This window comes from Oreochromis aureus, linkage group 17, assembly GCF_013358895.1.
Source record: "Oreochromis aureus strain Israel breed Guangdong linkage group 17, ZZ_aureus, whole genome shotgun sequence".
Classification (NCBI taxonomy): domain Eukaryota; kingdom Metazoa; phylum Chordata; class Actinopteri; order Cichliformes; family Cichlidae; genus Oreochromis; species Oreochromis aureus.
Window position 1 is genome coordinate 10185705 of NC_052958.1, and position 16766 is coordinate 10202470.

General features: G+C 38.8%; 1 protein-coding gene across 6 annotated transcripts in view; it reads left to right on the forward strand.

Annotated features, from left to right (window-relative positions):
* The window catches only part of ptpn12 (protein tyrosine phosphatase non-receptor type 12), a 53719-nt gene that overhangs the window by 14787 nt on the left and 22166 nt on the right, over positions 1-16766 (forward strand). For all 6 annotated transcript variants that reach the window (XM_039601125.1, XM_039601123.1, XM_039601124.1 and 3 more), the window contains 9 exons: positions 9132-9240; positions 10759-10835; positions 10982-11077; positions 12693-12731; positions 13028-13099; positions 13261-13320; positions 14151-14293; positions 15064-15130; positions 15209-15286. In XM_039601125.1, coding sequence (XP_039457059.1) covers positions 9132-9240; positions 10759-10835; positions 10982-11077; positions 12693-12731; positions 13028-13099; positions 13261-13320; positions 14151-14293; positions 15064-15130; positions 15209-15286 — 741 coding nt within the window. The remainder of the gene's footprint in view (positions 1-9131; positions 9241-10758; positions 10836-10981; positions 11078-12692; positions 12732-13027; positions 13100-13260; positions 13321-14150; positions 14294-15063; positions 15131-15208; positions 15287-16766) is intronic.

The following is a 16766-nucleotide window of genomic DNA, read 5'->3' on the forward strand; positions in this document are numbered from 1 at the left end:
AGCCTTTTACTGATCGGGGACATTAATGTCACAGTGAAAGAAAGGCAGAGAGCGCACAGATCAGGCTGATTGAATTGTCTGAGTGAGGCAAGCACAGCAACAAACTCACACAGACCCTTTTAGTCTCCATGCTGTAGCAGTGCATCTTTTCCCCGCATGCTCGCAGCGCGGGAGATGGATTTTTCTGAGAACATTGTGAGGAGTGACCTATTTTGGCGTGTGTGTATGTGTGTCTGCATGGAAGGTGACCGTCAGTGCTGCCTCTCTGCCAGTAGCGCTCAATAACCGCACTTCCTGGCCACACACATTCAAAAACCTTCTCCCCAGTGCTGCAGCAGGAAGAGCTTATTTTCTGCCAATCAGCTGAAGAAGAGTTGAAGAAACAGAATGTGCTTGCCTCTATGTATGTGTGTGAATTATTCAGTGTACCAGGGAAGTACATTGATGCTGACTTGTTCAGCCAGGAGACAGAAAGTAGGTTAGATCCACTAACAACTACATCTAAAGCACTCTTTCCATCTCTGTCATGATCTCTGTTGGCATTTTTTTTTTAAATCATTTTTTCCTAATATTTATACTTCCTCAGTCTGCTTCTCATCCCACTAACTGCCCTGGCATCTTTAAGCCACTTTAGGCCAAGTCATTGTGAAGAAATGTGTCTGTGAGCACATGTGATTCAGTCACACCCTCAAGAGGGTCTGTGAAGTCAGCCCTGGGCTGCTGGGGGCACCGCCCTGCGTATGCATGGCAGTGGAAGTCAAGCGTTCACAGGAAATTGGCCAGCTCATTCACACTGTTTAACTTCTCAGACTGATGGGAAGTAAGAAAGTGATAGAAACAGACATTAACAGAAGGTAGAAACAGAGTACGGAAGGAAACTGAGCAACGTTAGACACGTGAATGCTGGGAAAAACTAGAAAAATAATGAGTAGTATGGTAACAATGATAAATGTGCAAAAAAAGAAAAAACAACCAAACATTTATTGCACTGAAGTTTATTTTATTGCACCAAAAGAACATGATAAAATGGAGGAAGTTGGAGCCCTGTAGAGTGCAAGCAAGCTGTAGATTCAATTCGACAATTGTCTTCAAATAGATGCTAGTGAGCTTTTGTTAGGTAAGGTTTCAAGATACATACATTTGCAGTCAGAGCCACAACCATCCAGTGGTTTCAGTGTGGTCTTGCCTAGAAATTGTTCATATTACTCACATGTATTCTGCCTGGGGTTTTCTTTCCTTTAATGTATAAGTGGTTTGGGTGGGATATTTTTTTTATTTATTTTTTTTGTGGTTAGGGCCATAAGTGTGTGGACACTTACACAATTTTGTAAATTTTTACCTCTGTACACCACCACAGTGAATTTAAAATGAAATGATAAAGATGTGATTAGTGCAAACTAATAACTTCGATTCAAGAGGTTTAATTACTGTTTAATTACTGTTAAATGCAGCTGAATAGCCCCATTTGCAGTGCTCTTTTCTCATGTGACTGATCTACATCATTTCTTAACAGATGTGCTTCATCCCCAAACAGTTTAACAAACAATAATGTTCAAGGCCAGAGGTGCTTTTCTAACTATAAACCAAAGTGCTGTTCAGATGTTCTGTTGTTGGCTGCCAGAGGAAACACAAGTTTCCATGCATCTCGAGCCTCCGAGAAGTCTACTACTGTTATTTTTTTATGGCAATCCCTCTAAAGTAGATTGCTGTAAAATTACTGTTAGATTGGGCTGGAGTTGTGCATAAACCCAAGTGTCAGTTATAGAAACCATTAAACATGCCCTAAGTGTGGGTTACTATGTTACTTGTGCATGCATCGCTTCTCAGTTTCATTAAGATCAAATTAGTAGCTTTTGAGTAATCTTGACAAATGCAACCCAGCCAACACCTGAGCTTTCGACTTGGCAGAGGTGCGAGCGATGACGAAGCATGTACTGTCAAAACGTAGCCTCGCTTTCTTCTGCTTCAAACATCTGCAGGTGAAGGTTTTGCTAGCTGGCACCTCTTGGTGAGTGGCGCCTACACAATCAGAGCCCTTAAATGTCATAGCAGGTGACCAATTTTTTTTTTTTAAAAGAAAAAGGCAGAAGCTAAAACAGAAATATATTGAAAGTATTACGTGATTTTAAAATTTCAACTTTGTACACGAGAATGATGTGATGACTTTAACGGTGTGAAAACCACAGGACCTGTCACAAGTTTTTCCGAGAACACAGCAGTTTCCTGTGGTGTTTGGTACCTGTGTTTTTTTTATTGTGCTGACATCTTTCATGAGGGTAGAAGAGTTATAGGCAGTTGTATTTCTTGGTTTAAAATTGGCACCAGTCATTGTTGTGATCAGCTGGGATGAAATCAGTACAGTAGTGCTGAAACTCTTAAGTTTGCATGAAGTTTATTTAACAGCTGATTCATTTTAAGGCATATATCAAATGGCGCTGTATCCTGGTTCTCATTTCTTTAAATGTGGTAGTAAATGTATTAGTCTATCTGTTGAATTTATATTTATTACTGTTACAATACATCAAAATCGGCTTTATTTATTTTTTCCTGCTTAATTTCTCCCACCCAGAGGTGCTCTTTGGCAGAAACGATACATCCACCGTCTGCTAGATAACAAACAAGACTTGAATAGAGGAGTGCACTTGAATCCCAATAGAAACAAGGATATTTACTTTTCTTCGCCCCCACCTTCTCCATTCAGAACAGACGCTAGTGTGAAGCGACGGTGTGCAACGGGAGCTTGTGAATAAACGTCGGGAACAACAAATAAAAGAACCCATTAGCTTAGTTATCACGAGCCTCTTGAAGGCCTCGACTCTCTCCTTGTCCTTTGCCTCCCCTTTCTCCCTCCATCTTTTCCTGCTGCCCCCGCTTTCTTTTTATATTTGACCTCGGATGACTTTTTCTCCTTTATCTGAAATACGCAAGCTCTGATCTCCTCTTTTTTTCACTCAAATTTTCTTACACTTCACTTCTCTTGTTGGTTTGTTTTATAAACGTCACACTCTGATTCTTCAATTCTTCAGAAATGGAAATCAAAGACAACATACACACATGTTTTGGTGTATGTCTGTGTTTTATGTAAGAATAATTGGAAATAAAATTTAGGACAAGGTAAAGCAGTATTTTATTTCGTTAATCTGTAATCATACTGAGTGACAAATGACAGTGAATAAACATTTGTCAAGAGAAAGATACATGCTTAGTTTGAACAACAAAAAGAAATATGTAAACAGTGCAAAAGCATATCTCTCACAATAAACATAAATCTTGGAGAGTTGTGGGTGTTTTGAAATTTCTGTTACCATAACCCCTAAACCTAAACTGTCACATCTGTAGTTTATGTGTACAAAAGAAACAAACAGCTCAAGAGTTGTTGGTTGTTTTTTTTTTTTCCAGCTAACTCCCTTTTCTGGGCTTAAATTTTTTGTTCACAAATTGTCTTTTGATTGAAATTGATTGAAATAATAATCGTTTATATGATTTTATGAGTGTCTCACATCATTGGTGGAAGAATTTTGGCTCATGCTCTTTTACAGTGTTGTAGTTCATTGAGGTTTACAGCCATTTATTTATGCACAGCTCTCTTAAGGTCCCACCACAGCATTTCAGTCAGGTTGAAGTCTTGACTTTGACTGGACGATTGAAACATCCTGATTCTTTTCTTTGTCAGCCATTCTGTTGTAGATTTGTTGATGTGCTTGAGAACGTTGTCCTGTTACATGATACAATCTTGACCTATGCTTTTGAACTGGTGTTCTCAGTTCAAAAGCATAGACTCTAGAATATTTTACAGAGGAGTTCAGTCGACAGAGTGACTGCAAGGTGCGCATGTTCTGTGGCTGGAAAAATAAGCCCAAATCATCACCCCTCCACCACCGTGCTCTATAGTTGGTATGAGTTGTTTGTGCAGATATGCTGCGTTTGTTTTTTACCAAACATGGAGCTGTGCAGTATGACCAAACATCTCCACTTTGGTCTTGTCTGTAAAAGGACATTGTTCCAGGAGTCTTGTGGTTTGTTCAGATGCAACTTTGCAAACCTAAACTGTGTTGCTATGTTTCGTTTTGTTTTTATAATAAGAGACTTCCCCTTTTCAACCCTTCCGAACAAGCTATTCTTGTTCAGTCTTTTTTTTAATTATACTGGGGTGGACTTCGACATTTAACAAGCTAATCAAGGCCTGCAGACTGTGAGTGTGAGATGTAGCACTTGGGGCTTTTTGTTTGTTTGTTTTCTTTTTTCCAATTTCTCTGAGCATTGTCAAATCTTGTGGGGAATATTCTGGGACATCTCCTCCTAGGAAGATTGTGGCAAGATGTTAACCCACCAGAATGCCCCAGACCTACAAACTGCAAATAAAACTTTTGCTTTAATTGACAAGTTTGTCAGTTAATCAGGTATATTTGGTTAGCAACACCTAGCTGCTACTTAACCTCTTAATTACTATGGAAGCCGTGAGGGTGAGCTTAGTTTTTCACAGGACTGATTGGAGTACTATTAACATTTTCTTTATCTAATCTTCTTCTAATATTATAGAGCTATCTTTTTACTCTGCTGTAAATCACATAGGCTTTCAATTAAACAAGTGCTTTTAACTGCTAATAATATTAGTAATTATAACTCAGGATTGATATTGAAACAAGTGCCTTTATAGGGTTGATCTTTAGTTGGTTGTTTCATTAATTCCTTTTCAGTTGTCTGTGTGGTGGAGAGGAAAAAAACCATGCAGAGTTTACATCCATTGTTGCACAACTTCCCAGGAAAACATGCTAGCGTTGATTAAAGGAACTGATACATTTAAAGACATATTCTGATGGAGTAGACAATTTGAAACCAGTTCCTAGTTGCCATTCCTGTAATTGTTGTAAGTGACACTCCACGGGCAAGTCAGCCCCGCTCTATCAGCAGATTAACAAGTGATAAATAAAGACACTGTCAGTGATGGTGAAGATAGCGCTCTATGGTGCATTCATGGCTTAGAACTACTGGTTTTGCATACATGCTTTTAATTATATTTAAGAACATCAGTATAATTTTACCTATTTGTTGTCAGTGACTGTGTGAAACCTGGGATAATAAAACATATCATTTACAAATGTTTATGATCGTTAATATAAGAAATTTGTGCGTTGCTAATCCTTGTTAGCCAAAAGCTCAAGTTTCAGATTGCTCTTGACACTTAGTTTCAGGCCGGTTTTACTACTTTTGGCTCTGCATTATGTCACTGAACAGATATCCTTAAAATGTAATCAAGAAGCCCCGCCCACTTGCTGTACAAAAAACACCTTTTTTGTGTCTATCATAAGAAGATTGCTTAACGGTAGGGTTGCCTTATAGCAGCATGGTAAACAGTGAGTGAACTAAGGACCTTTATCATGTCACAGAATAAGATTATGAGTTACGTCGAACTGTGAATGATGCAAAGCTATACACTGGAGTAAAAACTCAAAAAAAGTTTAACTACGCATTCTATCCCTCAGATATCTTAAAAGAAAAAGAAGACTTATAATTTCAACAGTACATCTCAGATTTTCTGCGTGATAAAGAAATGCTGCTGTAGTAAATAAAAGAAATCTATCAGCTTGTCTCCCTTGGCTTAAAGAGTAGGCACCTCATTTCCCAAACTCTCTTGTAACTATAAAACAGAAGATACCAGAAGTATCCACCTAAAAATAAAATAAAATCGAAATATAGCTCTTAAATAGTGAAACACTGGAACTTTTCTGTCATTTAATTATTTATCTCTTATTTAATTACTTTGGTGTGGTTTGAATGGCCATGGGGGAAGTACAAAATTGATGCTCTCCTTCACATTTTCCAAAGCCATACAGTTGGCCGATATTGAGTCTGTGCCAGGCCGATTCTGGCCCTTAGGCCTTATGCTGCACACCGCTGCCCTAGAGTTAATTTTGCAGAAATTTTGAGTGTAGCTGCTGTTACTGCTTGGTTTGTCCTAACTAACTGGCAGATAATATATTCTGTCATTCAAGATTAAAATGGGTGATTAAGGGGGCAAAAATCTATACGCCAGGTGCTGCCGAATGTCTAAATCCACAGGATTTAATGGGGAAAATGAATTTGATTCCCCGGGTTTCCTGTAAATGAAACAAAAGGGGCTACAAAGGGAAGCTACTTATCATCATTACTGCCTGCCTTCTCTACTCGTTTTGTGTATGTCTGTGTGAGAGTGTGTTTGTGTGCATGTTACCCGGGCTGTGGCCCAACACAGAAGCAGACCTCTGTTGCAAATGTAATTCACATGAGGCCAGAGGAGCTCTAACGCTATTACCACACACACATACAGTCTCGCACACATGCACAGCTGTGTTGCCGCCCACGGTCTCTGTTTCGCGCTCCTTTTCTCTCCCTCAGTTCGTAAAATGAAATTTGAAAAGCTCATCATGTCTTTGGGGGGGATTCTTGGGTGCTGTGCTCAGAAAATATAAAAAGATTCAAAAGTCAACTTTATGAAAGTCAGAAGTGTTTTAATTATTTATGAATGAAGAAAAAACTGATGCACAGAAACCACTATCTAATACTTATGTAAGCATTGTACATTTTGAAAACTCAAGTGTAGTCTTTTTTTGAAATGTCACATTTATTCCATGCTAATATGTCCACTAGCACTGAAGTTGTTACAAAAGTGAAACGAGGAAGAAAGTGTGAGAAACACAAGGAGTTGGGGTGTGCAGTGCCGTGCTACAGTAACAGGAGGAAAGCCAGAGAGAAGAGGTGGGACCATTTTTCACACGAGGCTCCAGAAGCCTGAACGCCCACGCCGACTTTCTCAGACTTACAGAGAGAGAGAGAGAGAGAGGGGCAGGAAAAGTGGAGAGATTCCTAATTTCCTCAATGTCTGAATAACTGAGAGGAAAGAGATTAAACCGACTTCAGAAATATCTTTTTTTTTTTTTTAATGCCCTTGAGAGTGACACCATGCAAATGCTATCTAAGTTCAGCAGCAGGAGTTTTATAATGGTACAAAAGTTTTGCTGTGCTTTTGAAGTTTCTTTAGACTTTCACTGTTAAGCTCGACAGCAGAATGAAGATTTTTTTTAAAAAAAAAAGGAGGATTCAGAATAGGCTTAATAAAATGTGGTTCTTTAAATGAAAATATTTTGTCCTCTTCCTGATGTCATTTTCTATCACAGTAGCAATTGTCTTGATAATAAAGAGACTCATTGAAAAGTCATTTTATAGTGTATTAAGCTGCTTTTTTTTTTTTTTTTTTTTTTTTTTTTTTTCAGCTCTTTGCCTACGCTGTCAGATTCAGTCTTCTGTGGCCACAAATGGCGCTTTTGGTGTTGAGTGTAGGTCACCTTCATTTTGCAAACGCCCTAAACCCAACACATAATGACTGTAGTTACACGAGTAAACAGAAGAAAATATGGCCCCTGTATAGTGTTCTCTCTTTGTAAAGAGATCCTCATCCTTGCCTGCAGTGTTCAAGGACAGCTAGCTAAGCTCTGGCCTGCTGTCACACAAGAGACCCACGTACTTGTGCTCTTCCCATTTCCCATTAACTGAGTGTGTCTTCATCAGTGTCAGCCACTATTAGATTTGGCCACACTTAACTTTATGCACTGTCACACAGAGAGGACTGGGAGTTTGTGTGTGAGACTGTGGTGTAATGGTATTAATAGTGATGTCAGTGTAGACGGATTGATGAAATAGCGTTTCTGTGTTATATATGGGAATAACCTGCTTGTATCTAAGCTAAGACTCTGAGTAAATGTTTGAAGTGAAAGATGTTTCCCACAGATTTAGTTTCCGTCTGGCGCGGGTGGATGCAATCAAAGGAGGCACACATGCTTTCTTAAATGAACGAGGATGCACGGATCCAACCTTTTCAGCTCCTTACACGCACTCGGGCTTGGAGTGGAGCTGACGGAAACAAGTTGTGGACAAAAAAGCTTGCAGTAAAGTTTAAAATACATGGCCGAATATACTGCAGTGTTTACAAGTGCTCGATGTGTACCCCTCTGGACGCATGGCATATGTCCATATGATAGTCGACCCATACTTCTGCGAGCGTGTCTGAGGTCACTGCAGCCTCTGCTGTTGTTATGCTACCTACCGGCAACCACAGGAAACTCACGAATCCCTTCTTTGCAAAAGTATGTGCCTTGATCATTACTGGTGAACACCTGGGGAATTAATTGGGGTTAGAAATTGATTCCTAAATCCACAATAAAGGAAAAGAGATCTGTATTCCCTAAGTGGTTTTTAAATTCACTCACAGTCTTATGTAAAATTGGTCACAAAGAGATATGCTGGTACACCGAGAACCTCTTTGCAATTGCTTTGGTTGCTGCCGTTGCCTGTAGTTTGCATGAAAAATGCAGACTTGTCCCCAATGACTTGCCAACTACTTGTCAAGTGGTGGTGAGAATGTGAAAAATGTGACATGTGATGGTTAGCCTTCAGAATAAAAGTTGAAATGTGTTGATTGCAGCGTTAAGGCGAGACTTTTTTACTTTGAAGGCCTGGTTTAGTATTAGTAGGCAAGTAGAAGGCAAGCATTTACAGACAGCTCAGCGTCTTACATACAAACTACAGGCAATGTGCTAGCAAACAAGTTTTTGGTGCCTTGATCTGGAATGTGGGCTGGTTATCAAAAATTAAACTTTCACAAGAGCCAGGTTATTTCCCACGTATATGTGAATTGTGGGTGATCTTCTCTCAGACAGATAAAAACTAAAAATGAAACTGCTGAAATGAGTTGCTGGATATATACCCTGGTGGACAGCCTAAAGAAAGAGTATGTTGGGAGCACTGAACACTGTCTATTAACCATCATCTATAAGTTTTATTTTATTGTTTTGTGTTGGGGGGTTTTAGCGCTTTTGTCTAATGCTTGCTTTCTCATTCGAGCTCACCAGTTTTCTCTCTTGAGTGATACTGATGTTGATAGGCTGGCTTGTGTCTGACTTGTATCACAGATTGACCCTGCTGTCTTATCATATTTCCTCTCAAAGGCGCACCAGTCATTTCTATAATCAGTGTTTGAGTTCTTCTGTTTGAAGACCAGTTTATACTTTTAACCACTTCACATGCGAAATCTCTAAACTGCTAAAGAGAAAAGCAGTGTTTTACAGTCTGTGTCTTGTTTTCTTGTTTGTTTTTAGCGGTTACGACGGTTATCTACCAAATACCGGACAGAGAAGATCTACCCGACCAACATAGGGGAGAGAGAGGAGAATGTGAAGAAGAACAGATATAAAGATATACTGCCATGTAAGTCATATTCCACAGATGAAAGATTCTTTCCCACAGGACACATTTGAACTTATCAGAAACAGGTGAAACTAATAAAAATTTATGGCCATGTTACTTTTCCATGTACTTTTGTTGTATGTCATACTGCCAACTCAGTTGAATGGAACCACTGCTCATTTATCCACTTTCTTTTAAGAAAACAGGATAAAAGTTGAGGTTGGCATGTAAAGATGTCAACTTTTTTCTTTAGCTTATAGTGGCAGAATTTATCTCATAGCTTCCACATGATTTAGTTTGTTCAAATTTCTGTTGTTTTTTTAACTTTCAATGTAGCCAATCAAAAATCAATAGATGAGGCTTCTTCATACTAAGAAGACATGGGGAAGAAAAGGGGGACAAATTGGGCAAATTCTGGTAATTTGCAACGCCCAAACCTTCAGAGACGCTACTTACCTAGTTAATTCTGAAAAGTGGGAGGAGAATTGTAGGTGCACAAGAAATTAACTTTTGATTTTTATGGAAACTTTTTGGTAACACCTGGCCTTTGCATTAATGCGCCCTCTCTGCTACGCTACAATGCTTCTATAAACAAGGATTTAAATGGAGCCTAATGTTTAGCATTGTTGTGGGTTTTGGTGGTTGTGTGCTGCCTATGAGTAGGTAAAAATATCTTAGGATGATTCTTGCTTTACTCCTTCCGGTTGCCGTCTTGTTTATCAAAATGCACATCTGGCCTTTATGTATGCGCACATATACGCATAGATCAAGGCCAAATGTGCTGCACTAGTTTATCATTCTGTCTGTTTCATGACTGTAGTTGATTCACAGCAATAAACGCACCGTGCTTTCACTTGGCGTTTTGATCAGAAGTGTTGCCTGACAAGATAATCTATATGAAACTTTGCTCCCTGCACGACGAGCAGCTTATAAGCGTCACGCACATATCAGCTCTGCTTTAAAGGTCACTGTACACCAGAGAAAACGGTGTTCAGTTAAAGGTGGTAACAGCCCCGACAAATGTCAAATATCTTTTTAAATATTGTCACCTGCTCGTGTTTACTTTGAGGATTTTATTCTAACTACTTGGTTAAATGAATGAAATTTAGAAAATAAGAGAAAGTATATTTAGAGATCCATTTATAACAGCTACAGCTACGGTAGGTCATGCAATGGTCTCCTACACAGAGGTCTTGCGGTACTTAATAATAACCTCAGGGGGAAGCTTACGTGACCCAACATCTGTCCTACTTTTTATACCTTTATCCTGCTTTTCTCCTCTGTCCATCCATCCATTCATTCATTAAGGCTTTTAGTGAATGACTTGCTGACAAGGCAAAGGAAAAACTGGTTCATCCGTGACAGATGTGTACCCACACACACGCACTGTACATAAAAATGGAGGATAATACTGTGTCCGTTATATCACATATTTTACGTGTTCCCACCTATATCCTCATTCATTTTTTTGTTTATTTTTGTTTCAATAAGAAGAAAATGTTTTAACAGAGAAAATATTTCTTTCCATTTCCTCCCCAGTTGATCACAGTAGAGTGAAGCTGAAGCTAAAAACAACCAATCAGGACACAGATTACATCAATGCTAACTTCATTAAGGTAAATGTCAAGTTGCTTTACCATGTTCTCTGGCATGTTGTTTACTGTTTAGTGGAAAAATTCTCATAGTGTACTGAGTCATGTGATTAATCCTCGCTGAATGTATCAATATAATTGATCGGTGAACATGTTTTCTCTGCTTTCAGGGTATGGATGGCCCAGAGGCCTATATTGCAACTCAGGGTCCACTGCAGAACACTGTCATCGACTTCTGGAGGATGATCTGGGAGTACAACGTAGCTGTGAGTATTCCTTACTAGAAGATGGGAAATCAATGGATGGAGAGATTTTTTTTTGTTTTTCTCATTGTGAATGATTGAATCGTGTATCTAAGTGCTGTTTTTGCGCTAAAACACTGAAGGTAAAGAGAGCAGGAAAAGTCTATGTAAATCTTTACAGTTTGGATGTACTCGATGGGTTTTTTTTCTTCCCGTCTTCATTAATAGACTGGATATCTGATTATTGGCTTCTTTGCAGTGATTTGATCCAATTTCAGCGACGTAAACTTTTATCTACTGAGGACTTAAATGGAATTAAAAAGCATTGATTTGATCTTTAAAACTAGAACCTGGCTATGTGCCAATTTATAAATAATGGCATTTATAATATATATTAAATAAAATATTTTTAAAAAAGTAATGAAGAGATCAAAGAAACACCCTTCAACCTTCTTGTTGAATAGTTTGTCCACCAGAGGGCGGAATTGTCTGAGCAGAGCATAAACAAGCAAAAAAATAACTACACATATCACACATAAATACAAAATATCAGCTGGTATATCAGAATGTTGGATTCTTAAATCAGTAAATAGTACTGTCGATGTTGATGCTATACTAGTCTCTGAGAGAGTCGGTCGGTTTTGTTGTAACGGCTTGCTCGAAATTTTACTTTACATTAACACACTGCCAGTAAAACAAACCTTTGTAGGCTCTGTAAGGGTTACGATGTATGAAAGGTTATATTCTATAACAGAAACAGTAAAGCAGTTCAGTTCAATAGTTTACAGATGTCTTTTTAGTAAGCGAGCTCTATGAGGGGGGGAAAAATGCTTTGGGGTGTTGCGTTGACTGTTTTGTTGCAGTACTGCGAGTGACCACTAGAAGAGCACGATAGCAAGGGTGAGAGGTGGTGCTGCAAGAGCTGGAAATGGCACCTTAACAGTGCAAATATTTGGCAAGCTAGCCACAAAAAGCATAAAGATCTTCTGTTAGCAGGGTGGTTGAAGAGGAAGAGAGGGCTTATTACCTAATGTGTTTTTGCAAAATGCTGCAAGAACTAGCCACAGCTAACAGAAGACTTTTTTTTTTTTGAAATGTAAAATTTAATTCTCCTTTTTTTTTTTTTTTTTTTTTTTTTTAAATCTTTTAAGTGAGCGCTTACTCTTTCCAAGAGTGCAGATTTGGAAGAACAAAAGGTTTGCGTCATTACACAAATTGGAGAAAAAATGTTGACATTAGTGGCGGTTAAATAAATTAAGTGTACGAAGTAAGACTGTAATAATGAAGATACTCAAAATAAATATTTAATTGTGTCGTCAGGAATTAAGAGGCAGATGGAGAGTGCTTATGCTGTAACCAGATGGACAAAAATGAGAAGAGGGAGGAGGGCTATGATTAGGTTTAACTAGTGCTATGAAGAGGGATGAGTCTGCAGCTTTGATAATTACTCCTGTAGGATCAAAGGGAATGACCTGAAATGCAGCTGCATGGAAATGTGCGATCAAACGTGAAGGATGCTCTGCTTAGTTTCTCTAACTCTTTTAAATCTGAGCACACAGGAATGAATAAAAATCTGCTCTTTTAGTTTTGAGAGCTTAAATGTTGATATTGTAATCCTTCCTTTTTTGTGTCTTCGCAGGTTATTGTGATGGCTTGTCGAGAGTTTGAGATGGGAAGAGTAAGTGTGCACATATTTGCACATGTAAAATCACAACTGCTTTTCTTTTTTCTAATAAAAAATGTTTGGGGAAAGAGACAATGTGAATTCACACTGATCACTTATTTTGAGCTCTATATTGCATGCACATATGGCTATAGTAAGCACATAATTAGTCACTTATATTTGTCACCGTCTATGTTCTACATGTCACATTAATTGTTTATTTTGAATGTGAAAGTGTGTGTTCACAGGAAGCTGTGGTGTCTGTCTCGTATTTTGTTCTCAGCCAAAGCTAACTTTTCTTTTCTGGTTAGAAAAAGTGTGAGCGGTATTTCCCGATGCAGGGGGAGCAGCCTATGAGCTTTGGCCCTTTCAGAATCTCCTATGTAAGTAGACAAATCTGTGATGATACAGCTGTGAGTGTGTGTGTGTGTGTGTGTGTGTGTGTGTGTGTGTGTGTGTGACAAGTGTCTAAAAACAAAAAGGAGGCACGTAGGAGGTCTGGGTTTTGGGACTGCCTCTTTTCTCACGTGTTTTTGTTTTCTAGGAATCGGAGCAGGCCAGAACAGACTACTTCATCAGGACTTTGACGGCACAGTATGAAAATGTAAGTGCTTTATCTCGAGGCCTCTTCATTAATACCTAATGTAGTTTATCAAGAAACCAGTCTAAAGTAAGTGTTAACTTTCAGATAACGCTACAGCCTATCACAATGGCGACTAGATTGCATACAAATAAACTTCATATCCACGTTTTCCAACAAATAAAAGCTGTATATAAGTCAAATTAGGCTTTCTTTGTGCAACCATAAATCCAAGGTCCCCCTTCAACTGCTTGTATGCATTTAAACGGCAACCTTTAAATTTCAGTTTGAGGAAAAAGGAGCCATTTGACCAGGAGCCAAATGTTGCACGCAGGACGATCGGTGCATTAAAAAGCTCCCGTTTGTGCTGAATGACCACAAACATCCTTCAGACGTCTCAGGATGTTGCAGTGCAATGTCCTGACAGGTCTGCATAGGCAGTCACGCTGCACTCTTGTTTTTGTTTTGTTTTTTTTGTTTGTGGGGGTTTTTTGTGTGTGAGGGTTTTTTGTTGTTGTTGTTGTTGTTTTTTTTTTAACATCCAAACAAAAATAAAACAACTGGTCATGCTCCAGATCTGATGCACCGTCTTCAGGCTTGAATACTGCAGACTACAGATGCATCTGGAGAGAGCTGTTTGGGTTAGTTTGAAAAACCATTTGTTTCCTGTATGGGCAAGTTGGAGGTCCATGGGGTGGGATTATACTTAACTTTATTGACACACAGAGTTTTTTGTTTGTTTTAAGATTCAGTTTGGCAACATTGTTCATGGCATATCATAGTTTGACTCTTTCACCACTGAACCAGCTTTCATCTGACTCTCCACTCAGTTATCAACGTTTGTTTTCCTGCAGGAATCCCGTAGGATAACGCAGTTCCATTATATGAACTGGCCGGATCATGACGTCCCCTCATCATTTGATTCCATTCTGGATATGATCGGGCTGATGAGAGAATATCAAGAGAACAATGATGTCCCCATATGTGTACACTGCAGGTAGCTATGCGTGCACCTACTCTGAGCTGAAATTGAGTTTGTGTTTTTTGTTGTTTTGGTTAAATTCAGCATGTACCGACTTTGTTGAAATTTGTAAAAAAAAAAAAAAAATGGATTAATGTAAAATGCTTAATTGCTTTAAACAAAGCAGGTTGTACCCAATTTACTGAAGCTGGAGACTTGACAGAAAGTTCTAGGCTACAAATGTAAATATTATCAGTACAGTACAGTAAGAAGCTTAAATGGTAAAGTTATCAACTTGAGTGTAAACAAAAGCAGAATAATTACAAGCCCACAGTTTCTAGTTTTCTGCTGCGCACATGCATGGGTACACACACAAACAACGCACACACTCGTCTCCATGTGTGTGTAATCAGCTATAATGAGCAGCCTGAGGACATTTCCTGGTTCCTCTGTTACACAGCAGGACTTAAAGCTGCATCTCTGCATCTGTTAAGATGCTTTGTGTGGGTTGATGTGCGCTGTTTGTGTGGAGAAACGGTATTCTTTATAGTAGCTGAATGCTTGCTGACAGCGTGAGATCACTTTTTATGATTTTTTTTGTGTGTGTGTGTGTGTGTGTGTGTGTGTGTGTGTATGCTTCTGTGAGGCTCCTGTCTCCTTCCTGTCTGGATGAGGTGTTATTACATACATGCAAACAACATACAAAAAGACCAGATGCTTCTCAGTGATAGAAATCTAGTTATCTAGTGCACTGATACAACAAAAGCTTATGTGTGTGTATATGTGTGTGTTTCCACTAATCACAGTGCAGGGTGTGGGAGGACAGGAGCTATCTGTGCTATTGACTACACATGGAACCTCCTCAAAGCCGGGGTATGTCAACACACACTTACCTGTGCAAATGTACACATTAGATCGATTTTAACGTTTCTTTTAATTCTCTTTGTAAAGAAAATTCCAGAAGATTTTAATGTGTTCCGGTTGATCCAAGAGATGAGGACACAGCGACACTCGGCTGTTCAAACCAAGGTTTGTTGTCTTAGCTTTCATTACACATGTAAATTAATGAAACGGATGTTTATACGGAGCGATAATTTATTTACTAGTTCCATACTAGCACAGAAATGCTAATCAGTCCTCAGAAGCTTTACTGCTGCCACGCACAAACTACTGCTCTGAGGTCATGAACTCTAGACGTCGTCATATATAACACCCTTTTTATATATAGGTTTTTCTGTATTAGATGTGTTCTCGTTACTGGAAATTACGAAGAAGTATTAGAGCCACTTTAAGAAAAACATTAGATTTACATTTTGAGAATAAAGTCAAAATATGGAGCTTACAGGTGTTGTTTCAAGACAAACTGCCACGGCTGCTATACCCTCTACAGAATGCCTTGTGTCGATGAGTTAGTGAGATCGTACTTGGTTTCATTTAAAAGGAAGTCATTTCTCTTTTAGCACATAAACACAGTGGTGTGATAAGTACAAGAACACTGAAGAAAAAAAAGCAAACACAAACTTGGAGGAGTTGGCCAGATTTGTCCAAAATGAAATAGGCAGGTGCAAGGATACTAGTGGAATCACAAGAGGCGATAGGACAGCTGATCAGTTAGTTTCACTGACTCATCTACACAAGGTGTTTCGTAGAGTGTATATGAGCTGTGGCAATGGCAACTGTAATCTCCACATTTTGACTTTTTTCTCAAAATGCACACAATTTTTAAAAAATTTTCTTAATGTGGCCCTAATACACGGTCGTGGGAAATAATCTGTTCGGTTTAGACGAGAAGTGGCACTTAGGTAGAGTGCCGCAGGCAGGAGGTAATTAAAATCAGCACGAACACTCCCTCACTGGGAATTCTTTGGACAGTCTTCTGTTCCTTTGTCACATGGGTTCAATCAGACAGACACCACACAGTTTGTTCTGTGTCTGCAGGATAAAGTTTATTTAATGTCGATGTGAACCTTGATCGGCTGGCTGTAATGTATGTGTGGTAATGGTTGCCAAGTAGATTTTCATTTCCTTCATTGTAATTTTTTTTTAAAAAGGCACGTTATCATATAACTGAAGTGTTAAACTGTATTTCTGCAAGACTTGGAAAAGATATCTTGTTAACCTTCTGTTCTTTTAAGGTTATAATGTTCAAATGCACAGCTGTGATAATAAAGCTTATTTCCTGCTAAGGGTCACCCCCTTCATTCTCATCTCGTTTTGCTACATACCTGGTTGAAAAGGGTCTTTCATTGTCACGCATTCCCATCGCTGCGTGTAACTGGTTGAGGTTGTTTTGCCACAATTTTTTAACATGGGTGTGTTTTCATGTTTACTTTCTGTAGTTGATGTGTGATTTTCACCTGGAAGCATTTTGCACTTTACATAGAGTCAAATTTGTACCTTTAGTCCGAGCTGTTTCTTTTTCTCTCCCAGGAGTGAAAATGAGCTCCGTTAATTGAATTACAGAATTGATTTGCCAAACGCTGACACAGGTTTGAGTTCAAAGTCTCAG